Source organism: Melanerpes formicivorus, unplaced genomic scaffold (genome assembly GCF_026170545.1).
Source record: "Melanerpes formicivorus ecotype bairdi unplaced genomic scaffold, bMelFor1.0.p_v2 SCAF_2, whole genome shotgun sequence".
Taxonomy (NCBI): Eukaryota; Metazoa; Chordata; class Aves; order Piciformes; family Picidae; genus Melanerpes; species Melanerpes formicivorus.
This window is the reverse complement of record NW_027142354.1, coordinates 47,521,400-47,548,699: the sequence shown is the minus strand read 5'-3', so window position 1 is coordinate 47,548,699 and position 27,300 is coordinate 47,521,400. Positions and strand designations below refer to the sequence as shown.

Here is a 27,300-nt window from a genome sequence, read left to right as displayed (position 1 = left end):
TTGCTACATAAGTGACATTTATTCAGGTTCTGCTCTATTTACAGGTTTGACATAGTAAAACTCGGCAGCGAGTTCCCACTTGGCAGAAAGCACAGAAGTGCACAGGAAATCTACATTTATTACATGGCATGGTCTCTGCTAACACAAATTAGAAAAGCCAGAAGTACAGGTATGGGAGGAGCTGTCTCAAAAGTCCCAAGCCAAAGACAAAAAAGAAGAAAGAAAAGCAGAGCTAAAAAAAGGCCTTTTCCTGCAAGGGAATTCTTCAGACAAAGTTGCAAGGTGATGGAAAGAAATTCTTTATAGTGAAGGTGGTGAGACACTGCAACAGGTTGCCCTGGGAGGGTGTTGATGCTCCCTCCCCAGAGGTGTCCAAGGCCAGGTTGGATGAGGCCTTGAGCAACCTGGGCTAGTTGAAGGTGTCCCTGCCCATGGCAGTGGGGTTGACACTGGGTGTCTTTAAGGTCCCTTCCAATCCAACCCATTTTACGAAGCTTTAGTTTTTACATGCCCAATGTGTGCTGTGAAGAGCCCAAGAGAGTCCAAAAAAGTAGGTAGTACAAAAGGATCCTACAACACTGAGAAGATAACTATTAAAAACCAAATACTTTGTGCCACCTTCAGAAGAATCCTCTCTCAAATGCCACCTCAGGGTTCTGCACAGAGCCAGCCTCTCCCCTCGGCCACAGCCAGCAGAGGTGCTGCCGGACTGAAGGAGTGGAAAGATGTGAGCACAGCAACGGCATCACTTCAGCTTCTGAGGTCATCCCCTGGGCCCTCAGCACTGCACAGAGCCCCTGGTGAGGAAATAAAAGCAAAGCCTGGCCCCTGCTGGCTCCAGGGACAGGGCTCAGGCTACCAAACCACTACAGAAACTATCGACACACAGCAACAGCTTTGTCACACATCAGCCACTAAGTGATTCAATGGTTACAGAGGTCTGCAGTCATTAGTAAAATTTTACACCTAGAAACCAATAGAAAGAAATGCTTCTCCTGGCTTGGTTTTGGTTTTGTTTTCTTTTTAACAGTACTTTTATTTCTTTATTCGTTTTAAAGCAGGTTGATTATTTTTGCTTCTGCTCCAGAGGATTGATTCACTTCCTGCAGGTGTCCTCTTGCTTCTTGAGGGAGAATTTGCTAAGGCAGGAAGACATTTGCCAGAAAACAGCTGTTGGAGAAGGATATTGAACATTGAAACTAGATTAGTTAGATGGTTATTTGGGAGAATAAAAGGATGTTGTTCACACAGACAGCAGGATGTCTAAAGCTCCTGAAGCACCTCAGCACACAATGACCTGACCCTCCCAAGCACTCGGGGAGTTCTGGGGATTTTACAGCTCTGAGGAGTTAAAATTATTTAGGGGAGAGCAGACAACGGAGACAACAGCACAAAAGCACACTGGGGTGGGAAATGACGCTGGGTTCACACTGCCACAATAAGGCTGGACTAGATTTTAGTTGCTGTATCCATCCTGGGTTTGGATCGGAGATTGAGTATTGGATCTGAGTTTTGAAACTCAGTTTGGCCCTGAGCTTTGCATCTTACTATCCAGTGCACTGGTATGAGAGAGGCAGAGATGTCAGCTGTCACCAGTTGTCAGCTCCAGCCTTGCTGTCCAGAACCATTTAAACCAGTTAAATCCAACACAAACCACTCACACTTGTACAGCTGACGGATTCTGCCAAGGGACAACATCCCTCACACACAGACTGAACAGCAAACACCAAGCCTTGCGTTAGATTCACTGCACCACTTCTTTGCTCTTTGCACTAATTATTCCTCCCCTCCTCATCCTCTAACCATCATCCCTGCTTTGCAAGGAAAACATTCAGCTCCTGGGCCTGTTCTTAAGAACAGGAACACACTAAAAATCCACATTTTCATGTGCTTCCCTGCCCAGGAGTCAAGAGTTCTTTTCAGGGGAACTGTAATACTGTAATACTAATATTGAAGGTGTGATACCAAGGCTGCAATATGGAAGGTGCAATATCAAGGCTGCAGTATGGAAGGTGCACTATGGAAGGTGCAATATCAAGGCTGCACTATGGAAGGTGCACTCTGGAAGGTGCAGTATCAAGGCTGCACTGTGGAAGGTGCAATATCAATGCTGCACTATGGAAGGTGCACTCTGGAAGGTGCAGTATCAAAGCTGCACTATGGAAGGTGCAATATCAAGGCTGCACTGTGGAAGGTGCACTATCAAGGCTGCACTATGGAAGGTGCACTATGGAAGGTGCAATATCAAGGCTGCACTATGGAAGGTGCACTCTGGAAGGTGCAGTATCAAGGCTGCACTGTGGAAGGTGCAATATCAATGCTGCACTATGGAAGGTGCACTCTGGAAGGTGCAGTATCAAAGCTGCACTATGGAAGGTGCAATATCAAGGCTGCACTGTGGAAGGTGCACTATCAAGGCTGCACTATGGAAGGTGCACTATGGAAGGTGCAATATCAAGGCTGCACTATGGAAGGTGCAATATCAAGGCTGCACTGTGGAAGGTGCAATATCAAGGCTGCACTATGGAAGGTGCAATATCAAGGCTGCACTATGGAAGGTGCAATATCAAGGCTGCACTGTGGAAGGTGCAATATCAAGGCTGCACTATGGAAGGTGCGATATCAAGGCTGCAATGTGGAAGGTGCAATATCAAGGCTGCACTATGGAAGGTGCACTATGGAAGGTGCACTATGGAAGGTGCACTATGGAAGGTGCAGTATCAAGGCTGCACTGTGGAAGGTGCACTATGGAAGGTGCAATATCAAGGCTGCAGTATGGAAGGTGCAGTATCAAGGCTGCACTGTGGAAGGTGCACTATGGAAGGTGCAATATCAAGGCTGCAATATGGAAGGTGCAGTATCAAGGCTGCACTGTGGAAGGTGCACTATGGAAGGTGCAATATCAAGGCTGCAATATGGAAGGTGCAGTATCAAGGCTGCACTGTGGAAGGTGCAGTATTTAGCAATAATTCTGGACCTTTATCTCAACAGACCTAGAAGAGAGAGTGCTTTTGAAAGCTCTAAAGTGGTCCATAAATAGATAAATAACTATTTAAACCCTTCTGCACCTTCATCTTCTCAAGCAAGGAGTCAAACAGGCCCTCTACCATTGTCATTTCAAATTCCAAACACAGGGAGAGCCCTGTGCCACAAGAAACCACCCAGTTTCTACTCTAAGGGAAAAACTGAGCTGGAACAAAGCAAAATGTAAAGAAAATTGCTCAGTGAGAGCAAACTCCAGCTGCTGGAGCTGAGGCTTCACGCTACGTGACCATCCAAGCAGGGGAAATAAAGGCTCTGGTGACTCAGCAGGAATATGAGAGGATATTGCATATCCTGGAAGAGGCCATAAACCACAACTTGGTTAAACAGAAGTGAAACACTTCAATAAATGGACTGAACTATTTTTACACCTGATCACCAGTGGAAAACTCGAGCTGGAGGAGGCTGCACAATGCCTGTTTTGTGTGGCATGTTCTCACTGCAGACTGGAAAGGAAGCAGAAACCTGACTCAATTTGCTGTTCCTAATGAAAGGAAAGTGCACTGGGAAAACAAAGCCTCAGTTTGCAAATGTGGGGGATGATGAGATTGAGAACAGCCCTGAACAAAAGGACTTGGGGGTGCTGGTGGATGAGAAGCTGGACATGAGCCAGCAATGGGCACTTGCAGCCCAGAAGGCAAATGGCATCCTGGGCTGCATCAAAAGCAGTGTGGCCAGCAGATGGAGAGAGCTGATTCTGCTGCTCTGCTCTGGTGAGACCTCACCTGGAGTCCTGTGTCCAGCTATATGGGACTCCCAACACAAGGAGAACATGGAGCTGCTGGAGTGGCTCCAGAGGAGGCCACAAAGATGACGAGAGAGCACAAGCATCTTCCCTATGGAGACAGGCTGGAAGATTTGGGGCTGTTCATCCTGGAGAAGAGAAGCCTCCAGAGAGACCTTAGAGCTGCATTTCAATATTTGAAGGGGACCTACAGGAAGGCTGGAGAGGGACTGTTTAGAAGGGCCTGTAGTGATAGGACAAGGGGCAGTGGTTTGAAACTGGAGCAGGGCAGATTTAGGTTAGACATGAGGAGGAAGCTGGTCACAGTGAGGGGTTGACACCCTGGAATGGGTTGCCCAGAGATGTGATTGAAGCATTCAAGGTCAGACTTGATGTGGCTCTTGGCAGCTTGATCTAGTTGATGTCCCTGCTGACTGCAGGGGGGATGGACAGGATGACCTTTGAGGGTGGTGAGACACTGGAAGAGGTTGCCCAGGAATGTGGTTGAGGCCCCATCCCTGGAGACATTCAAGACAAGACTTGGTGTGGCCCTGGGCAGCCTTCAAGAGTTGGAGGTGTTCCTTGCTGAGTGCAGGGGGATTGGACAAGATGACCTCCGAGGGTCTCATCCAAACCAACACAATCTGTGAGTCTGTGAATTTCAAGCCTAGGGGTGTGGGAGGAGTAGTGTGATTTCCTTCTGTCCCTGTCCCAGCTTCAAGCCTGTCCTGGGGAAACGCAGTGTAGTGATGGTGTTTCTAAAGGGAGCATCAGGCTGCACTCACCATCTGGGAAGCAACCTCTTACAGGATTTCCTTCCCCTCAGGGAGGGACAGTTAAGGCAAGGCCATTATCTGCTGTAAGCAGGAAATGATGCTAGAAAGATTCAGCTACTTAAGGGTCCTTTAAAGTCCCATTAAGGCAGCAGCAATCTTGAGGTTCAGCCTTAAAGCAAAAGACTCTAGGCACTGAGGGGTGAGGGCAAAGCAAAGGTGTGCAGGAGTTGAGTTTCTTCAGGAACCTGGCAGCAAATTCAAACAGCAGGTAAAATGCAGACAAATTGGTGTGTCTGGGACAGAAGCCAGACACTGGTACAACCTGAAACAACACTGTGTGACCTTTAGTCATGTTTAGGACACACCTTGTTCCAGGCAGATAACTTTTTCTGAGACATGCTTCCCAAATCAGTGCAATACCAAGGGGCAGGGATTTGATCCTTACAGTTCAAGCCATGGGATCTAATGAATACACAATTCCTGAAAGGAAAGCTCAGGCAGAAATATCAAGTGTTCCTCTGCTCCCCACCACTCTCTAGACACAGAAGTTGTGTATGGGACAGCAAGAAACAGATTTCTTAATGCCCCGTGTCTCAAATCATTCAAGCAACAGAAGTGCAGCCCCAAATGGTCACAAAGCAGAGCTCAAACCAAACCAGAACACATTCAGGAAAGCAAAACATTTACCTTTAGTAAATAAAGAGAACTCTGGTTCTGGGGAGAGTGGAGAAAGTATCTGGCATCTTCCTAACCTTTGCATAATTAATAAATCCTCTGAGAAACAGCAGAAAACCTGGAAGAAAGACATTTGTGCAGTTAATACAGAGGCTGCTGCTTCAGCTGGAGAGGCAGCAGAGCACCCCACTGCTACCAGTATGGAGGGGCCTAGAGTCACTGGGCTGCTGATTACATACAAGAATTTCTTTGTATCAATGGCAGTCACTGAACTTTTGACTCCAAATAACATCCAGTCACTCCCAAGGGAGGAAAAAGGAAAGGGGAAAACGGGGGAAAGAGGAAGGAATAAGGGGGAAAAGAAAGGAGGGGAAAAGTAAGGGAATGGGGGAAGGGGAAAGGGATTGCAAATCCACCCTTGCATGTAGGATGTAAGAACAGATCTAATTTATGATGAAGACAAGCACTGCTCTCTTCTTTACTTCTGTTGTCATTTCTTGGTGGCAGCATCCAGAAGGATGGGGTTAATGTGTGCCTTTACAAACTAGAAGGCATTCAGTGAGAGGAGCAGTACTATGAGGGTTCCATTCCAGCCTCACACCTCTATGTACACATTTTAACAGCCAACAAAGCCATGCTCACAAAGGCCCTGATTGCATTTGATAGTTTTTCAGCATGTTCTGGCTGTCCCCCCCCAGAGCAGACACTCACCTAGTACGAGGAAGACCCACCAAAGCCAATACTGGCCATCAAAGTAACCAGGAAAATAGGTGGAGAACTGTAAAAACAATAAAGAACCAAGCCAAAAAGATACAAGTTAGAACACATGGAAGTTTCTAAACTCAAGTCTATTCTCACCAATTCCAGCAGCAAGTTTCATGCAAGGCTTTTCTCCACACACCAGATCAACTCTACCCAAGGATGATGGAACAGCTGCATAAACTCCCAGCCATAAACTCTTCAATCACTGCAGCACAAAGACTCTACTGGGCAAATACTCCTGATTTTCCCTCACATTTTTTGATGCTGATAAACCAGAGCTGCAGCTTCTCAAAAGGGGAGACAGGTCTGCAGCAGGTTTGCAAGGCTGGACAATAGAGCAAGCAAAAGTACTGCTGAAAAACAAATTCCAGCTCTGAAATCCCAAATCCGTGGAACCTTCTGACAAGATTTTCTTCTGGGGAAAATCACTGCCTATTGGATGAAAAGTTCCAGCACTATCAGAGCACTGAAGGTTGGGCTGGAAAGCAGCCCTGAGAAGAGAGACTTGGGGGTGCTGGTGGACAAGAAGCTCAACATGAGCTCTCAGTGTGCACTTGCAGCCCGCAAAGCCAATCAGATCCTGGGCTGCATCAGGAGTGTGGCCAGCAGGTCAAGGGAAGTGATCCTCCTCCTGTACTCAGCTCTGGTGAGACCCCACCTGGAGTACTGCATCCAGTTCTGGAGCCCCTATTCCAAGAGGGATGTGGAGGTGCTGGAACATGTCCAGAGAAGGGCCACGAGGATGATCAGAGGGCTGGAGCACCTCTCCTATGAGGACAGACTGAAGGAGTTGGGGCTGTTCAGTCTGCAGAAGAGAAGGCTCCAAGGTGACCTTATTGTGGCCTTCCACTACCTGAAGGGGGCCTACAGGAAGGCTGGGGAGGGACTTCTCAGGCTCTCAGTAGTGATAGAACTAGGGGAATGGAATGAAGCTGGAGGTGGGGAGATTCAGGCTGGATGTGAGGAGGAGGTTCTTCACCATGAGAGTGGTGAAGCACTGGAATGGGTTGTCCAGAGAGGTGGTCGGGGCCCCGTCCCTGGAAGTGTTTAAGAGCAGGCTGGATGAGGCTGTGGCCAGCCTGATCTAGTGTGGGGTGTCCCTGCCCACGGCAGGGGGGTTGGAACTAGATGATCCTTGTGGTCCCTTCCAACCCTGACTGATACTATGATACTATGAAGGTCACTGTGTCAGTGCCTCAACTACCCCCAGAGAGATGGCTGAGGCCCCATCCCTGGAGATATTCAAAGTCAGGCTCAGTAAGGTTGTGAGCAACCTGATCTAGTGGAGGATGTCCCTGCTGACTACAGGGGTGTTGGACTAGATGGCCTTTGGAGGTCCCTTCCAACCCAAACCATTCTATGATTCTAAAGACAGTCTAATTTTTTGTTTGTTTGTTTTCATTATATCCAAGTTTAAAAATCTAATTAAAGAACAAATTAATTACCAAAGTTCAAGTCAAATCCACAGAGAAGTTCACCTGTTTCTGTCACAGCTCTTAATCCAGCAAATAGATCTTAACACCACTGATGATGATGACCCTCAAAACCTTCATTTCCTATAGGCATTACAAAGGGCAGCTCCTAGCCCCCTCAGAAAAGATCAGGTACAAAGTGACAGCCCTAACACTTCTGCTCATGAGATTTTTTTTGCTTGAAATCCAAGATTTGGCCTGGGATGGCTGCACACCGTTTCCACAGACACCTTCTTCTCATGGGCTCCAAAGAGTTTCTCTGCTATTTTCTCACAGTCCCTCAGGAAAACAAGTTTGACTTTTTTTCCCCCCATTCCTTCCAGAACCAACACATCTAGATAAGTATTTTTCTTTTGTTCCAGAAAGGTTTCTCCCAAGTTTTATAAACACTCCACCAGACTTCCTTGCCTCTGCAGGTCTCTCTAGCTGAGGTCTATCTGTACACGGAGGCTCCCATTCTGAGTAGTCATCCCCTGCCTCTCCCTGTGGCAGCAGTGGTATCTGGTGGAAAGGAAACTGCCTGGATATGCCCAGAGTTTATAGGGCAATAAAAGAAAGCAGAAAGTGGTGCTTCCTGCTGATCCCCTCCCGTGTGTGCCTCAGGGATGTTGCACCAGAGGGCACCAGTGGGCTTCTCCCATCCCTGTCGCAAAGCGGTGGCTACCGCTTCCTCTTCCAGCAAAAAGCAAACCTCACACTTCCTATTTCTTTTAAATTCCTGCCTTCTCATCAGAGAATGAATTTCTCAGAGGAGCACCTGAGAAGCATCATACTGGGGAGAGATAGCCCTGTGCTGGCTTTATCTGGCTAAATGTTTTACAAACATCTGATCACTGCTGCTGTTCAACACACACCACATCAGCTCCCTCAGCCTCTCCTCATAGGGCTTGTGTTCCAAACCCCTCCCCAGCTTTGTTGCCCTTCTCTGGACAGGTTCCAGCGACTCAACATCTTTCCTAAACTGAGGGGCCCAGAACTGGACACAGGACTCAAGGTGTGGCCTAACCAGTGCTGAGTACAGGGGCACAACGACCTCTTTGCTCCTGCTGGCCACACTGTTCCTGATCCAGGCCAGGATGCCATTGGCCTTCTTGGCCACCTGAGCACACTGCTGGCCCATGTTCAGCCTACTATCAAACAGTACCCCCAAGAGTAAGGGGCTCAAGAGTAAGGGGTTCAATATCCATTTTTTTCCAAAAAGCTGAACTGGTAACTAATTTCAGTCTAGGTGAGATAAAAAGCTAAGGAAAGAAAATCCCAGTATCAGTGTCTAGGTAGGTTTGAAACTGCAGCAGGGTATATTTAAGTTGGACATTAGGAGGAAGTCCTTCACAGGAAGGGTGGTGAGATATTGGAACAGGTTGCCCTGGGATGTGGTGGAGGCCCCATCCCTGGAGACATTCAAGGTCAGACCCAACATGGCGCTGGGCAGCCTGATCTAGATGGTGTCCCTGTTGACTGCAGGGGGGCTGAACAAGATGACCTTTGGAGGTCCCTTCCAACCTGATGCAATCTGTGAATCTGTGTTTTAGCATGACATGACTTACCCTGACAATAAGGATCCACTTAATAAGAGACAGACCAAAGCCAGAGATGGCCCCATATCGTCCCGCAGCTGAAGTAGTCAGACAGAAAGACAGGAAAAATCCAATCCAGTTGAAGAGGAATGCCACTGGGAAAGGAGGAGAAAAGCAGCAGGTCAAGTCCTCTTTATATCCATAGCAAAATAAGCAAAAACCCCTTACACACAGGTTCTTCCTGGTGTGAAAATAAATTCCAGTTAGGTCTGGGATAGTCTTCACAGTTTTAAAGGATTGAGCTCCAACTACTCCAGGCTATGGTGGTGGGAATTCAAACCAGCTTTCTAATAGGGGATAGGGGAGAAAAAACCTGGGGAAGGGTGTTGGTTTAGAAAGTGTTGTCAGTTCGAGGGGAGTTGATGCCTGAAGAAAATCAAGTTCCAGCAGGTACTTACTGAAGAAGGTCAGCATGAAGATGCCATCGTTTCCTATCCTCAGCTGGTCAGTGTCATCAAAGTCATCCCGGGTCACAAAGTCGTCATCCTGAAACCCAAAGGGAGACAAGGCTTGGGTGGACTTAAAGCAGGCCTGTCCACACAAAACCTCAGCTCTGCATGTGACCAGCAAATTGAACAGCCCTCAGAAAAAAACACAGTCTACAATGGAGGGAATCAAAATGCTTCATTTACATTAAAATGCAAGGTCCAGAGAGGCTCTCCTCCCTCTCTACTCTGACCTGGTGAAGCCAGAGCTGCAGTACTGGGTCCAGTTCTGGGCTCCCCAGTTCAAGAGACAGGGAAGTACTGGAGAGAGTCTAGTGGAGGCTACAAAGCTGCTGAAGGACCTGGAGCATCTCTGTGAGGAGGAAAGGCTGAGAGCCTGGAGAAGAGCAGCCTGAGATGGGATCTGCTCAATGCTCAGCAAGAGCACTGAGAACCTGGGGGGGGCAGAAGGATGGGGACAGACTCTTCTCAGTGATACCCAGGGACAGGACAAGGGGCAACAGGCACAAACTGGAACCCAGGAGGTTCCATCTGAACAGGAGAAAATTCTTTGGTGTGAGGGTGCTGGAGCCTTGAAGCAGGCTGCCCAGAGCGGTTGGGGAGTCTCCTTGTCTGGAGAGATTCCAACCCCACCTGGCCATTCTGATCCTGGGCAAGCTGCTTTGGTGCCCCTGCTTTATCAGGGGAGTTGGACCAGATGATCTCCAGAGGTCCCTTTCAATCCCACCCTGCTGGGATTCTGGCATTTAAGGCAAGTTCTCCATGGGGCAGAGAGGTGAAATCCTAAATTCTGTAAGGTTGTGAATGTAAGCAGGAAAAATTCCAGCTTCTCATGCTGAGATGATGCAGAGCATGAAGCATTATGTAGACAATATGAAATATTTCTACAGCAGTGAAGAGCCAGCATGTTCTTTTTTTTCCACTGCAAAGCATTCCCTTACTCATCAGAAAAATGAACTTTAGCCAGGAATTGGGCCTGTGTGAGGAAGTATAATGACCAGTGGGTATCTGATGTTGGAGGAAGAGACTGATGATGTTGGGAAAAAAAAAGGCAACCATAAATAAATCTGACAGAATTATTTTATCATCCTTGTCTCAGCTACAGTGACCTCTCAAAGTCAACTGAGTAAGCAGCAGGAGAATCAAGGTTAGGTATGGTAGGTGCCATAAGAATCAATCCCAAATCTTTCTAAAATAGCCCAAACAGCAGTGGCAGGGCACATGGCCACAGAGCAGTGCCCCTGTCAGCCTGCCAGACTTATCTGCACAGCATATGCTGGCACTACTGAGATGTCTCTGGCACCACCAGAGCTGTCCAGAGGAAAAGTACAGAACAAAAACTAGCCCCAGAACTCTTGGGAGTGTGCAGTACCTCCATCCCAGCTGAAAAATAAAAAAGGTTAAGAGGAAAAAGAAGGCATGGCAGTGATGGGCAAGACTTTAAGAAGCAATGTGAAGGACAGGGGGGCAGCTGAGTGAACTCACCCTTCCAGGAACCAAGGGAATTGTGGCCTCAGCCTTGGTTCTCTCTGCCTCATCGTAACTCGGCAGCGTTGTGGCCACGTTGTAAGATGGAGGCTTAGGAAATGCTGACTCATCCTTGTAGTCAAAATAAGCTGGAAAAGACAAAAAAGATGCAGAGAAGGTAACTTGGCAGCTCCTGAACATCACCATAGAATCACAGAATGGGTTGGGTTGGAAGGGATCTCTAATTCAACCCCACAGCAGCCAGCAGGGACATCAGGTTGCTGAGCCCTGTCCATCCCAACCTTGAATATCTCCAGGGATGGGGCCTCAGCTACCTCCCTGGGCAACCTGTTGCAGTGTTCCAGCAGCCTGATGGTAAAGAACTTGTTCCTAACATCCAAGCTAAATCTCTTCTCTCATTTCAAACCACTGCCTCTTGTTCTATCACTGCAGGCCTTTGTAAACAGTCCCTCTGCAGCCTTCTTGTAGGCCCCCCTCAAGTACTGGAGCCTTCTCCAGGCTGAACAACCCCAGCTCCCTCAGCTTGACCTCATAGGAGAGGTGTTCATTTCATGGTCCTCCATGACCAGATGACCTCAAAGTGCTGCAGCTTGTCCCTCCTGTCCCCTCCCCACCCCTCCAGCTTCTTGTCATCCCAAAACAGAAAGTGAAAGCCAAGGGAGGACCTTATCTAACAAAGTAAGACATAAAGAAGTGTTTTACCACAGCTGCCTGGGCTTATTTTTGAACCCATGACACATGCTGTGCCACTCCTGACTCCAACAAACAGAAATGGTCAGATGAGTGCAAGTGCTTTCAGTGAGTCAAAGAACCATCACTGCAAGCTCTGGTAGGCTACTGGTGACCAAACCCCGCTGGACATGGTCCTTGTTTGATCTTCTCTAGGTGATCCTGCCTTGGCAGGGAGGTTGGACTGGATGGTCTCCAGAGGTCCCATCCAACCCCTACCATTCTGTGACTGACTGTGAAATCTCTGAAGAGAAACAAAAAAAGGAAGCTTTCCCTAAGCCAGAATACTCTGATAGAACACAAACCAAGCTGTTCCACTAACTGCCACTGGTGCCACGACAGTGTGATGCTTCAGGAGGAGTGGCGGTGAATGGTGCCACATCCAGCTGGCAGACAGTCACTAGTGGTGTGCCCCAAGGATCAGTGCTGGGCCCCATGCTCTTTAACATCTTTATTGATGATCTGGATGAGGGCACTGAGTCCATCATCAGTAAATTTGCAGGCGACACCAAGCTGGGGGCAGGAGTTGATCTGCTGGAGGGTAGAGAGGCTCTGCAGAGGGACCTCGACAGGCTGGGCAGATGGGCAGAGTCCAAGGGCAGGAGATTGAACACATCCAAGTGCCGGGTTCTGCCCATTGGCCACAACAACCCCATGCAGTGCTACAGGCTGGGGTCAGAGTGGCTGGAGAGCAGCCAGGCAGAGAGGGACCTGGGGGTGCTGGTTGATGGTAGGCTGAACATGAGCCTGCAGTGTGCCCAGGCAGCCGAGAGGGCCAATGGCATCCTGGCCTGCATCAAGAACAGTGTGGCCAGCAGGAGCAGGGAGGTCATTCTGCCCCTGTACACTGCACTGGTTAGGCCACACCTTGAGTCCTGTGTCCAGTTCTGGGCCCCTCAGTTTAGGAAGGATGTTGACTTGCTGGAGCATGTGCAGAGAAGGGCAACAAAGTTGGTGAGGGGTTTGGAACACAAGCCCTGTGAGGAGAGGCTGAGGGAGCTGGGGTTGCTTAGCCTGGAGAAGAGGAGACTCAGGGGTGACCTTATTGCTGTCTACAACTCCCTGAAGGGAGGTTGTAGACAGGCAGAGGTTGGTCTCTTCTCACAGGCAGCCAGTACCAGAATAAGAGGACACAGTCTCAGACTGCACCAGGGGAGGTTTAGGCTGGATGTTAGGAAGTAGTTCTATAGAGAGTGATTGTCCATTGGAATGGGCTGCCCGAGGAGGTGGTGGAGTCACCGTCATTGGAGGTGTTCAGGAGGAGACTTGATGGGGTGCTTGGTGCCATGGTTTAGTTGATCAGGTGGTGTTGGATTAGTTGATAGGTTGGACATGATGATCTTGAAGGTCTCTTCCAACCTGGTCTGATCCATTCTATTCTATTCTCATGAACTGCACGCTGCAGAAAGAGGGATTTTTTTTAATCCCACTTAAGTAACAAAGCCTGTTGGGAAGGAGCACAGCATCATCCAAGTGCCAAAGAATGAGATGGGAACCACAAATCCTCACTGCACTTTAACTGTCTTCAATCTACCAAGAACACTCTGGGATGTAACCTGAATGCCACTTGATGGGGATGACATCAGATGAAGGGAGCCAAAATGCATCTTCTAAACCACAAGTAACCGTGGTCTCCCTGGATCAATCCTGATGCTTTGCAACCGTGGGAAGGATGCTGCCATGCCATCCATCAATGAGATTTAGGGAAAAAAGGAAGAACAAGGGAGCACCCCAAGCTGTCTCACTCCAGCTCCTTTTACCTGTGCTGTCCGCAGAGATGCTGCTGTAAGGCGGAGGAGCATCGTTCACCACCGGCGAGGTCTCGCCCGGCTCCTCTTCATTCTGCAGCTGAACAGACCAACCACAAACAACAGAGGTTAGAAGGCTCCTCAATTAGAATAGAATAGAATAGAATAGAATAGACCAGACCAGACCAGACCAGACCAGACCAGGTTGGAAGAGACCTTCAAGATTATCATGTCCAACCTATCAACTAATCCAACCCACCCAACCAACTAAACCATGGCACCAAGCACCCCATCAAGTCTCCTCCTGAACACCTCCAGTGATGGTGACTCCACCACCTCCCCAGGCAGCCCATTCCAATGGGCAATCACTCTCTCTGTATAGAACATCTTCCTAACATCCAACCTAAACCTCCCCTGGTGCAGCCTGAGACTGTGTCCTCTTGTTCTGGTACTGGCTGCCTGGGAGAAGAGACCAACCTCTGCCTGTCTACAACCTCCCTTCAGGTAGTTGTAGACAGCAATAAGGTCACCCCTGAGTCTCCTCTTCTCCAGGCCACATCTGGAGCTTTAATTGCCCGTGGCAGACTGGTTGCACAGGGAGGTGGTGGAACCACTGTCCCTGGAGGTGTCCAAGAAACCTGTGGACATGGCACTTAGGGCTGTGGTTTAATGGCCATGATGGTGCTGGGTCGATGGTTGGGCTTGATGCTTAGAAGTCTCTTCCAAGTCAAACAATTCTACAATTTTAAGAATGCTCCCCAGCACCATGGGGCAAATGAGCAGCTGCCCTGCTCTGCACCAAAGAGCTCTGCCTGGAAATGATCAATGTTCCATCTCAGGTTAAAGGTAGTTTTTGTAGGTTCATGGAATGGTTTGGGTTGGAAGGGACCTTCAAGATCACCTAGTTCCAGCCTCCTGGTACAGGCAGGGTCACCTCCCACTAGACCAGGCTGCTCAAGGCCCCATCCATCCTGGCCTTGGACACCTCCAGGGAGGGGGCATCCACAACCTCCCTGGGCAACCTGTTCCAGTGTTTCACCATCTTCATTGTGAAGAATTAATCCCTAATCTCCAGTCTAAACCTCCCCTCTTCCAGCTCAAAGCCATTGACCCTCACTCTGTCACTATAAGCCTTGTAAAAAGTCCTTCCCTGGCTTTCTTGCAGGCCTCTTTCAGGTACTGGTCTTCTCACACACCTGGACTTCAGCAAGGCACAGCACAAACCTTCCCAGTATCTTTCCACTGCCCTGGCACTTCCTCAGCCTCCTCAGCTCACATGGCTTAGCTGCATCTGGTTTAGTTGAGGAAATAGCAGGAGATACCCTGTAAAAGCCTCCAGTGCTGCCTGCAGCTTTGCCAAGGAAGGCTTTTTTCATGGATGTGTTACATAAGGATCCATATAAATCCGAATCTTGCCATTTCCCTTCAACCTTTCACACTGTGTGACTGAGGAGGAGTTGATTCTGTGCACCGTGCTTCCCACAGGCTCTGTATAAATAACCACCCAGCTTCTCCAACCCACAGGGTCCTGTCATGGAGCAGCTACGTGGACACAGGCTCTGCTCAGACAAGCAAGACCAGGCCACAAGTGTTCCAAGCAGAATGCACCAGAAAGGGATTTACCAATCAGCTCTCTTCTTCCCATTTCTCATCATCAACAAAAACTTGAGTTTTGATGCAGAAACACAACTCATCTCAAAAAAACCCAAAAGCACCTTGGGACTGAACTCCATGCCTGAACAGAGAGGCAGAACCTGGGTTTGGAACCACAGAACCACAGAATGGTTTGGGTTGGAAAGGACCTTAAAGGTCATCTAGTTGCAACACCCTGCAATGGGCAGGGACACCCTCCATTAGCCCAGGTTGCTCAGGGCCCTGTCCAGCATGGCTTTGAACACTTACAGAGCTGGAGCCTGCACAACTCCTCTGGAGTTGGACTAAATGACCTTTCAAGGTCCCTTCCAAGCCAGACCAACCTGCAATTCTATGATTCCATACTCCAACAGCAGCCTCCATTCTCTACCCAGGAAGGAGAAACTTCTTTGGTGAGAGGGTGCTGAAGCCCTGGAGCAGGCTGCCCAGAGAGGTTGTGGAGTCTCCTTCTCTGGACATTCCAAACCCTCCAGGCCACTGTGATCCTGGGCAAGCTGCTGCAGGTAGCCCTGCTTTAGCAGCAGGGTTGGGCTGGGTGATCTCCAGAGGTCCCTCCCAACTCCACCATGCTGGGATGCTGTCTATTCTCAGAAAATGCTCCCCCAGGGTTATTTTCAGTGTATCCAGGACAATTCAATCCCTCAGCCCTTTCTTGCTTCAGCCTATGCAGGACCCAGTCTGTTAACACAGGAGGACAGGCTCTGATACAGGAGGCACTCTGGATAAGACATTCACAGCATTACTTGCTCTCCTGGAGAGGGGGTGTCAGGAACTAAAACCCTCCTGGTTATACAAAAAAAGAGACATACACAACCTTCTCAAGTCTTCTGATTGTTCACAGTGAGGGTGGTGAAACACTGGAACAGGTTGCCCAGGGAGGTTGTGGATGCCCCCTCCCTGGAGGTGTCCAAGGCCAGGACGGATGGGGCCTTGAGCAACCTGGGCTAGTGGGAGGTGTCCCTGCCTGTGCCAGGAGGCTGGAACTAGATGATCTTGAAGGTCCCTTCCAACCCAAACCATTCTGTGAACCTATGAATATTCTTCCCACACTGTTGTGTAGGAGAAAGAAGCTGAACTTGCTGCTGGCTGCAAAGCATCACAATTCAGGTAAGAAGCCCAAAAAAAGCAGCTCCTTTTCCAAGCTGAGCCGCAGGCTGTGGAAGGTGTGTGGCCACAGAAAACAGATTTTTCTTCTAATGGACAGGTACACAAATGCCTTCCAGCCTTTGTAATGAGCCCAGGCAGCTAAAACTCAACTAAGTGCTTATTAGCAGAGCAGGAAGGCTTCATGTGACAGGAAGAGTGAGTCACCAGGCCCCACAGGGCTGGAGCTCTCCCCTTCTGTTCCACCTGCCCTGCGCAGCACCAGGCACACACCGCACACGGAGGCTGCACTGCTTGGGGCGCTGGGCAATCCCACCTTGGGGCTCTGCCAGGGGCCTTCAGAACCTCTAGAAGTTGATTAAAAGAGTGTTTAGTTCCAGTCTGTTTTGCTGAGGCCTTGGGGTGTTCTTTCTTGGAGCTACTGATGGATTTGAGCTTTTAAATCATGCTGACTCTTGTACCTGCAGCATTGAGAAATAAGACAGTGACACAGTATTACAACAAATGTTTGGTGTGCTTTGGTCACCAAAAAGCTGCCTGGCAGAGGTAAGTAAAACCCAGGGGCATTGATTTGCTAAAAAACACCCTCAGCAGCTTGGCTCTGAGCAAGACATTGCCTCTACCACTTTCTTCTGTGTGAGACATAGAATCATATAATAGCTTAGGCTGGAAGGGACCTTAGAGATCATCTACTCCAACCTCTCTACCGTGGGAGACCAGGCTGCCCAAAGCCCTCATCCAGCCTGGCCTTGAACACTTCCAGGGAGGAGGCATCCACAACCACTCTGGGCAATCTATTCCAGAGTCTCATCAGCCTCCTACTGAAGAACTTTTTCTTAAGATCCAGTCCAAACCTACTCACCCTCAGCTTAAAACCATTTCCCTTGTCCTGCTGCTAGACACCCTTATGAGAAGTCCTTCTCCAGCCTTCTTGTTGGATTCCTTCAGGTATGAGAAGGCAGCTCTATGGTCCCCCTGAAGTCTTCTCTTCTCTAGGCTGAACAAGCTCAGCTCCCTCAGCCTATCCTCACAGCAGAGGAGCTTGGATCATCCTTGTGGCTTTCCCCTGGACTCACTCCAACAGCTCTGTGTCCCTCTTTTGATGGGAACACCAGAGCTGGATGCAGTGCTCCAGGTGGGGCCTCACAGGAGCAGAGCAAAGCGGTGGAATCCCCTCCCTTGCTCTGCTGGCCACACTCTACATGCAGCTCAGGACATGGCTGCCTTCTGGGCTGCATGAGTGCACTGCCAGCTCATGGTGAGCTTCTCATGTAAACACAGCATGGCACTGGTGAAGTTCAAAAGGTACAAATTGTTTTCAGGTGTTTCCATGTACACTTTGCAAGAAGCATTTCCACCAAAGACAGTTGCTCATTCTTCCAAGTTTTCCTAACTTGGCACAGTTTTGGATCTTTTTCATTTCCCTTTGCCCTAAACCCTTAGGCTGCATGCAAATGTTCTTTACACTACATCAGGGCTTCTACAAGCTTCACCTAAGCAATTTATCATCACAAGTGGGTATTATCTCAGCCATGGCTCATCAGTGTTGAGTGTGTTTCAGTTCTTGATGTTCTGGCATGCAAGGCAGAGCTGCACAGAAGCTCCCCAGAGGCACTCTAGGATGAAGATAACCCTCAGCACATCCCATTTTTCCTGTTTCTATGGTTTCTTTCAGCCTTCCAAAGGCAGATGTTTAGGCTCATGACACACTCTTGTCTTTTTCTAAAGGTGACAGGATTGATTTGTTTATTTAGAAGGATGAAATCATAACCTGTGCAAGGCAAATGCTTAAAGAAACAAATAAAACCCATGTATCACCACTACATTTGAGAGTTCTCCAGCCTGCCCACAAAAAGCTTACACTTCATGTCCATTACAACTCCCCTTGCATTTCTCCTTCCCTATCTCTGGCCTTCTGGAAGCAAATCAATGTTGCTGCCAACTCTGAAGGGAAGAATTATATCTGTTGATTTTAGCTTCCTTTTAAAGAGACCCTGATTTGAAATCCTGCCTTTTGCCCTGGTCTCTATAACTTAATATCAGCTTATTAATCAGCAGGAATAATGATAAGCTAGCAGACAAGTCAAGCCACATGCACCAGCCCTCCCCCTGATGAGCAAATAACTGTTTTCTCCCTCCAGCTCACTGAATGGAAGTGAGGGACAACCCCAAACACCATCTCTGTTCCAGCTACCTGTGCCCTGGCACAGCATGGGGTGGCATTGCTCCAAGGTGACAGGCTTGGTAGTCACCCTGGAAAGGGACCTTTCAAGGTCATCCAGTCCAATCCCCCTGCAGTCAGCAGGGACAGCTGCAACTAGAGCAGGTTGCTCAGAGCCCCAGACAACCTGATCTGAAACAGGGCCAGGCATGGGGCAGCTCCACCCCTCTGAGCAACCTGGGCCTGCGTCTCACCACTCTCAGTGTCAAACATTTCTCCCTTCAGTCTGAAATCTCTGATAGTTTCAAACCATCACCCCTTTCCCCCCGGCTCAAAAGTCTGTTCCCAGCTTTCTGATAAGCCCCTGTAAGCACTGAAAGGCCACTACGTCCCCCTGGAGCCTTCTCTTCTCTAGGCTGCCTGAACAACCCCTACTGTCTCAGCCTGGCCTCACAGCACAGGGCTTGCAGCCCTCCCATCACTGCTGTGGCCTCCTCTGGCCCTGCTCCAACAGGTCCATGTCTCTGCTGTGCTGAGGACTCCAGAGCTGGCCCCAGCATTGCAGGTAGAGGGCTACCTGCAGAGCAGAGTGGCAGAATCCCCCCTCTTTGACACAGTGGGGAATTGAGCCCTGGCCATCTCTTGGGAGAAATATCCTGAGGTGCCCACCAACCTGAGCTACTCCTCCACTGTAATAAAGGACTGAAAACCCTGCCCCAAAAATGCTTTGTTGATTTCCAGTCAGACCATGCAGGGTGCACCCAGCTGCACCCCCAATGCAGGATGGTAAGGCTGAGGAACCAGCAGGAGCATTCACCAGAAGGGCACATCTGCACCAACCCTTCCAGCTTCCAAGGTACAAACACAACCCAAAATGTATTTTATATCCATCAAAACACCACCTGTGCTCACAAGGATGATATTCTTCACTGACTCACAGCAGTTAATGGCCTGACAACATATAAGCACACCTCAGTCCTGGGAAACAGGCTGAGCTAACTCCCTGTTCAAACTGGGAATTACCTGGTCTGGCTTGGCTGTAAACAACTTGGGCCAGTATCAACCTGTGCCTACAGACCATTCCTAGGTTTCAGTGTTCCAGGGTCTAATACAGAAGTAGGTTTTAATCTTGGATAGAATCATAGAACGGTTTGGGTTGGAAGGGACCTCCAAAGGCCATCTAGTCCAATCCCCCTGAAGTCAGCAGGGACATACTGCACTAGATTAGGTTGCTCAGAGCCTTGTCCAGCCTGACCTTGAATATCTGCAGGGCTGGGGCCTCAACTAGCTCCCTGGGCAACCTGTTGCAGTGTTCCAGCACCCTCCTGGCAAAGAATTTGTTCCTAACATCCAATCTACATCTCCTCTTCTCTAATTTCAAGCCATTGCCCCTTGTCCTATTGCTGCAGGCCTTTGTAAACATCTCTCTGCAGCCTCTTCAGGTACTGGAAGGTTGCTATTAGGTCTCCCCAGAGCCTTCCCTTCACACACTTTCATCAAAGAGCCTCACTGCAATATTCAGAACAAGATTAACATTTTTTTTCTGGATGCCAAGACAACATAGAAAGAATTCTGGATCTTTGAAGTATTTTTAAATATCTCTTTCTTTTTTTTCCTGTGAATAAAGAAAGTATCTTCAATGGAAAAAAAAACCAATCCCCTTGTGGTACCATCAATCAAACTGGGCTATTTTACAGGAGACAAACATGGGTACACCTGGATATTGAGTATTTCCTCTCAGTCCCAATGGTGAAGAATCAGAATTCACACCCATACAGAACATCTGCTTCTTGGTTTTGGTATGGCTTGAGCAACCTGGTCTAGTGGAAGGTGTCCCTGCCCATGGCAGGGGGTTTGAAGTACATGATCTTCAAGGACCCTTCCAAGCTAAACCATCCTATGCATCTATTACGACTTTTAAAAGGCAAAGCCAAGCCCACACAAAGAGGTACAGCTTCTCTTCTGAGCCACTTAACAACCCAAAGGCCCGAGGGGCTGCTCTTTCATCTGCTTTCCTGATGAGGTTTCAGAGCCCCACTGAATTTCAGTGATGAGAGAGAAGTCACCAAAGAAGCTGAGCTAAGATTCCAGCCCCATCTTGATATCCCTGATTATATTTTATTTAACAGCCTGCATGCAAGGCTCTGCTCTCTGGTTACAGAAGCTACGAGATGATACCAGACTCCTACTGTTTCACTGCCTTTCCCAAAGCCTTTTGAGCTCCAGAGATGGAATTTACATTCATTCCAGGATTGCTTTTTCACACAGAATCCCTGAAACCTCACAAACTCGCCTGGTGAGAAATGGATGTTTCAGAACAGCACAGTGAGACTCGAATCACCCTGGACAAAGACTGAGCTGGACACTGGGCAGCTGCAGACAAAGCAGGGATATTTCCAGACCAAAAAAAAAATGCTGGTCAAAGTTTCCCTGGAAATTTCCTTACCATTCTTATCAGCTGCCTGGATCATTAGCAAACACATCTGCATTCTACTAGCACCTCAGCAAGGAAACAAATAGTGCCACGACTAATTCGAACTGCTGACATGAAAAGGTTTGGTAGATTCTCATCTTTTAGTTTCCATCTGCCCATTTTAGCTGAAAAGAAAACAAACAGACAAGCCTAAAGTAAGCACAAGGTGGCAACTGCCACCAGCCTCCCTCTTTTACACTTGGATATTGTGGTCCTTCATGGATTTAAACTGCAGTCACATTCTATCTTCAGTAGTAGATTCACAGATTCATAGAATGGTTTAGGTTGGAAAGGACCTTCAAGATCATCCAGTTCCAACCCCCTGCCATGGACAGGGACACTTCCCACTAGCTCAGGTTGCTCAAGGCCTCATCCAACCTGGCTATGGACACCTCCAGGGAGGGGCCATCCACAAGCTCCCTGGGCAACCTGTTCCAGTGTCTCACCACCCTCTCTCTAAAGAATTGCCTCCTAATCCCCACTCTTAATCGCCCCTCTTCCAGCTCAAAGCCATTGCCACTCCTCCTGTCACTACAAGCTACTCTCCTGTAGCTCCATTCAGGTACTGGAAGGCTGCTCTAAGGTGTCCCCAGAGCCTTCTCTTCTCTAAGCTGAACAGCCCCAACATTCACAGCCTGTTCCCATAGAGGAGGTTCTCCAGTCCTCTGATCATCTTTGTGGCCTCCTCTGGACCAATTCCAACAATTCCATGTCCTTCTTGTGTTGGGGGTACCAGAACTGGATGTAGCATTTCAGATGGGGTCTCACCAGAGCAGAGGGGAAGAATCCCCTCCCTGTCCTGCTGCTCTCACTGCTGTTGATGCAGCCCAGCACACAACTGCCTTCTGGGCTGCAGTGACCATTGCTGGTTCATGGTGAGTTTATCATCAACTGACACTCCCAAGTTCTTCTCCTCAAGACCACTCCTGAGCCACTCCTTGCCCAGCCAGGATTTGTGCTTGGGATTGCCCTGACCCACATGTAGGACCCTGCACTTGCCCTTGTTGAACTTCATGAAGTTGGCATGGGCCCACCTCTCCAGCCTGTACAAGTCCCTCTGGATGGATCCCTTCACTCCAGTGTGGGCCACACAACTTGGTGTCATATTTCTAGAGTTTGACTGAAAGAAACCCAAACAAATGGAAAAGTTTATTTTTCTCTTATGCTTCCCATAGCCACCTCCCCTTATGAAATGATTCATGATCCATGTAGAGCCTTCAACAAATGAACAGGAAGAAAGGAATATTTCTCCATTCTTTAGCACACCCACCATTTTCTAGGTGGGTTTACATTACTCATCTCCATCACACAGATTTGCAAATGCCTCAAGTAAAAAGCATGCTTCAGTTAACACAGTGTAAATAAATCTATTAAAAGCCTGGCTATTTTTTTGCTCCAGAATGGAGGTTAGTTTCTATTCTGAGTGACAGTTCTGTCACTGAACTCACAACCCAGGGGTTAGCTCAAAATGCTTTAAGCCACCTAATCCTAACAGCATCCCAGTGTAACTCTCCCAAAGGCAGGTCTAAATGACAACAGCACTGCCCAGAACGATGGCAGCAGGGCTTGCTGCAGCCTTCCTTCCTCCCAGACGTTCACAGATTGCATCAGGTTGGAAGGGACCCTCAAAGGTCATCCTGTCCATCCCCCCTGCAGTCAGCAGGGACATCAACTAGATCGAGCTGCCAAGAGCCACATCCAGTCTGACCTTGAATGCTTCCAGGGACAGGGCCTCAATCACATCTCTGGGCAACCCATTCCAGTGTGTCACCCCCCTCACTGTGAAGAGCTTCCTCCTGATGTCCAACCTAAATCTGCCCTGCTCCAGTTTCAAACCACTGCCCCTTGTCCTATCACCACAGGCCCTTCTAAACAGTCCCTCCCCAGCCTTCCTGTGGGTCCCCTTCAAATATTGAAATGCAGCTCTAAGGTCTCCCTGGAACCTTCTCTTCTCCAGGCTCAAAAGACCCAACTTTCCCACCCTGTCTTCACAGGAGAGGTGCTCCAGCCCTCTGAAGCACCTCTGACATCTCCCCTTTCCATCTCCAACAAGTACAGCCCCATCACAGAGGAGGAACCAAAACCAAAGTTCTGCCCTGGTCACACCGTGTGGATCCCAGTCCCCCTGCCCAGCTCCTGCTTGTTGCTCCAGCCACTGCTCCCAATGGAAAGGGTCTGGGAGAAGCTGAAATTCTTTCTCTGGAGTTTCAGCTTTATTCTCCATGGAGCTGCACTTCCCCAGTGTATCAGACCAAACTGCCACATCATCCCGAGGCGTCAGCGCAGGCTATTTTTTATCAGATTAGCTAATGCTGGAACAAAGCACAAGGGCCAGAAAGCTGGCTTTAGAGAAGAAATCTGCAGCTGAACACCCTTTAACACTGCAGATACCAGGGAAGGGACTCAGGCTGGGAGCTTGCTGTGAAGGGGGCTGCTGGGGTGCCCCCCCCTGCAGGGCAGCATGGCTGAGGAGCAGGACTGGGGAAGAAGCACACAGGTTTCAAATTCTGTTATCAATTTCAGTTGTTTGGGTTCATCTGCAGTAACAATTCATAGATTCATGGAATGGTTTGGGTTGGAAGGGACCTTGAGGGACAGCTAGTTCCAACCCCCTCTCATGGGCAGGGGCATCTTCCAGCAGCTGAGGTTGCTCAAGGCATCATGCAGCCTGGCCTTGAACATCTCCAGGGATGGGGCACCAACAACCTCCCTGGACAACCAGTTCCTGTGTCTCACCACCCTCACTGGAAAGAGTTTCTTCCTCATCTCAAGCTTCAATCCATTCCCCCTCATCCCACCACTACAAGCCCTTGTAAAAAGGCCCTCCCCAGCTTCCTTGTGGACCACCTTTTCTTCTCGAAATATACTCAGGGAATCCTACAAACATTTTACACCACAGGAGCATTCACACCACAGCAGTGCTGCTCCTACACACAGGCTGACACACCAATAACCCTTCCTGGAGCAGGGTTTATGCACCTCTGGCTTGCTTGGATGGTGTCACCTTTAGCTGTGCAGGAACAGCCCAGTTATGTGACAAACCCCACTACCACATTACCCCTCTGAAAAAAAATACATTAGCAAGCTTTGAAGTTCCCCCTTCTCCTCCACTGCCTCAACAAGGCAGTAAGTTAAAGATTCAATGAGCTTGTGAGTTTCTACAGGCTACCTCTGTTTGCTGGATCCTGTGTTTAGCTCCAGCCCTTAGTTATCAATTCACTGCAAGTCCTTCCTCGTTGGCACGTGGGCTGTTACTTAATTGCACACTCATTGACACGATGTCTCAGTGGATGGGAAAAAACCAGGCACACTCAAAGCCAGAAAGCCTCTCCCATCCTCTCATCTCCTCTCTGTCAAAATCCCAACTCTGCATCTTCAGCCTCACAGCTTGCAGGGGGGTTTAGAGCAACACAAACACTAGAATCACAGAATCATTTTAGTTGGAAAACACCTTTGAGGTCATCAAGTCCAACCATTAACCCAGGTCACCACTAAACCGTGTCCCACAGCACTGCATCTCCACAGCTTTGAAACCTCTCCAGGGGTGGGGACTCCACCATTGTCCTGGACAGCTTGGGCCAGGCCTTGACATCCCTTTAGGGGAAGAAATTGTTCCTCATGTCCAACCTAAACCTCCCTTGGGCAACTTGAGGCCATTTCCTCTAGTCCTACTGCTTGCTCCTTGGGAGAAGAGTCCAACCTCCACCTGGCTCAAATCTCCTTTCAGGGAGTCTAAGGTCTCCCCTCAGCCTCCTTTTCTCCAGGATAAACAACCCCTAGGAACCAGTTCAGCAACAACACACTTTGTGAACCCCAGGGTTCTGGCAGAGGGAAAAACAAAACCCAAACCTTTCTCAAGAGCTACACAAAAGGAAATATATTTACATGTGGGTTTCCGATTCTGCGCTCCAGTCACACCAGTCGTTTCACTGGGCCTCCATTATCTGTTTGTCTTTAGCAGTGTAAATCCTTTGGGGCACAGCCCAATCCCTCATCTGTGCAGCACCAGGCAGAGCTGTGCTCTACAGCACAGCAAGCAGGGCGTCTGCTGTGTGTCTGGGGGATGAGCTAGCAGGACCCAGCCACACCACAGCTTCAGGCAGCTTCTCCTTTAAGGAAACCAGGACGGTGCTTATCAGTCAGGTGCAGAGCCTGGAAAGCAAGGCAAGTGTCCTACAGCACGTTGTCACCTCCCTCCAGAGTCTCATGGTGATGGGACATGAAACTGGATCCCTTTGTAAAAGCCACTGGTGAAAGGGATGAACTGCTGGAGCGGGTCCAGAGAAGGCCATGAAGATGATCAGGGAGTTTGAGAACCCCCACTGCAGGGACAGGCTGAGAGAGTTGAGCCTGTTCAGCCTGGAGAAGAGAAGGCTCTGGGGAGACCTTTGACCAGTCTTCCAGTACCCGAAGGGGCTAGAAGAAAGCTGGAAAGAGACTTTTCACAAGGGCTTGTAGTGCTTGGATGAGAGGGAATAGATTGAAGGTTGATGAGGGTAGACTTCGACTGCAGATTAGGAAGAAATCCTTTACAGTGAGGGTGGTGAGACACTGGAAAAGGCTGTCCAGGGAGGTCATGAATGCCCCTGCCCTGGAGGTGCTTCAAGGCCAGGCTGGACAGGGCATCGAGCAACCTGGTCTAGTGGAAGGTGAACCAGATCATGGCAGGGGGGTTGAAACTAGATAATCTTAAAGGTCCCTTCCAACCCAAACCATCCTACAAATCTATGAATCTATGAAGCTGTTTGCTGGGGCCAACATCACCAGCAGGACTCTGCCAGGAAAGGCGATTAGTGAGGAGATCTGGTTATCCCTACCCAGCACTTCCAAGAATGACAACAGAGAGATTTGTTTTCATAAGTGAACACATCTGCTTTGCACAGAGCACCACCAACCAAAAAAGCCTGGTTTATTTAACTTTGATATTTTTAGCATGTAAAGAACAGACTGCCAGCTGCCATGAGCAGACTAACACTCTATACCAACAGCAAGATGCACCTCATAGTCTGAAGACACCGAACCTACCCATGCTGAAAACGCTACCAAGGCAGAACCTTAACTGTGATTTCTTCTATGAACCTCGTTTAAGCAGGACAGAGATGTTTATATATATAAATATATATATTCCTTTAAAATAATATCTATTTATATCTGTAAAGTACCTATCATCATATTAATAGACATTGTTTGGAACTAGGGTGAGGCAGAGATAAGAGGCTTTTTGAGGGAATTCTGCCTTATTTCAGTAACAAAGTCACCACGTCTGTAAGTCAGAAACACACATCAGGACGAGCCAAGTCACACAGTGGGACCCAACTGACCCCAAACCTTTTCTGTGATGCCAATATTCCTGCCTAAACATCCTCTCCTTCAGGAGGCAGAGAAGGAAGAACAGCCTCAAATTTAGGAGGCAGCTCTTTTAAGGACAGTCTCCGGCCTACAGGGACGTCGATCCGAGCCAGAGGATGAAATAAAAAGTAACGGTAACCTCAAGAGGTGGCAGAACAGGCTCGCTGCACCGGAGGGTCCACGCCAAGTCCGCTGACCTGCCGGCTGGAAGCGAGACGGCGGAGCCTGCAGCACGGCAGGGGCCCGGAGAGGAACACGCCCGGCAGGGACAGCACAGCCTGCCCGCCCACAAGGTCGCTCCGGCCCCTCCAGGCCCGGCTGGCCCCGGCAGCGGCACACCCAAGGGCCAGGAACCGCTCCGCGGCCCCAGCCTGGCTCGGGCAGCCGAGGCCTCCGCCCCGGGCACTGCCTCCGAGGCCGCGGGCCCGGTCACCGCCCCGCTCTCCCCCTTCCCCCGCAGCGGCCTCCGCGCCCGCAGGCCCGACCCGGGCCCAGGCCTGCCGCCCCGGGAGACACCCGGCCCGGGGCCGGGGCGGAGGCAGCGCCCGCCTCCCCGTGCACGGCGGCAGGTCCCCACCCGGCCCCCGAGCCCCGTCCTCCCCGGCGCGGCCTGGGAGCCGCGGCGTTGGCGTACCCACCGCTCCCCTACCTCACCTGCTGGTAGCGGCCGCTGCTGGGCTCGGCGGCCGCGGCCGCCATGGCGTTCGATGGGGCTCGGGCAAACGGACGGCGGGGACCGGGGCGGGGGGCTCGGCGGCAGCGCTGCCCGGCCGCCTCCCGACGGGCGCTGCGGAGGCGACGGCAACCGAGTCGCTCGTCGTCGCTGCGGGCTCCGCTCCGCTCCCTCCCTCCCTCCGCCCGTCACACTCGATCGCTCCCGCCTCCCGCCCCGCCCGCCCCGCGGGGCCCGGCCCTGCCGGCAGCGAGGCACGGCCCGGGCAGGAGAGCCGCGCCTCTCGGCGCTGTAGCCGCGGGAGGGCTTCACTGGTGACCCTAGAGCGAGCGAGGCTACCCCAGAGCCCCCCACAGACAGCCGAGTGTGCCCGGCTGCGGAGCGAGAAGCGGAGCAGGGCACGGGTGGGTGCTGCGGGCCGGCAGCACATTCTCTGGGAGTTTGTAAG

The 27,300-nt window shown here is 49.8% G+C and overlaps 1 protein-coding gene across 1 annotated transcript; it reads right to left on the bottom strand.

Annotated features, from left to right (window-relative positions):
* NDFIP1 (Nedd4 family interacting protein 1) lies at positions 1-27,046 on the bottom strand. The gene is made up of 8 exons (XM_068158947.1): positions 26,834-27,046; positions 13,452-13,539; positions 10,960-11,090; positions 9,427-9,514; positions 8,999-9,123; positions 5,929-5,995; positions 5,230-5,335; positions 1-1,170 (listed from the first exon to the last, which is right to left on the bottom strand). Exons 1-7 carry the CDS (start codon positions 26,876-26,878, stop codon positions 5,232-5,234), a joined length of 648 nt encoding a protein of 215 aa, XP_068015048.1. The 5' UTR covers positions 26,879-27,046; the 3' UTR covers positions 1-1,170; positions 5,230-5,231.
* Between the last annotated feature and the right edge of the window lie 254 nt (positions 27,047-27,300).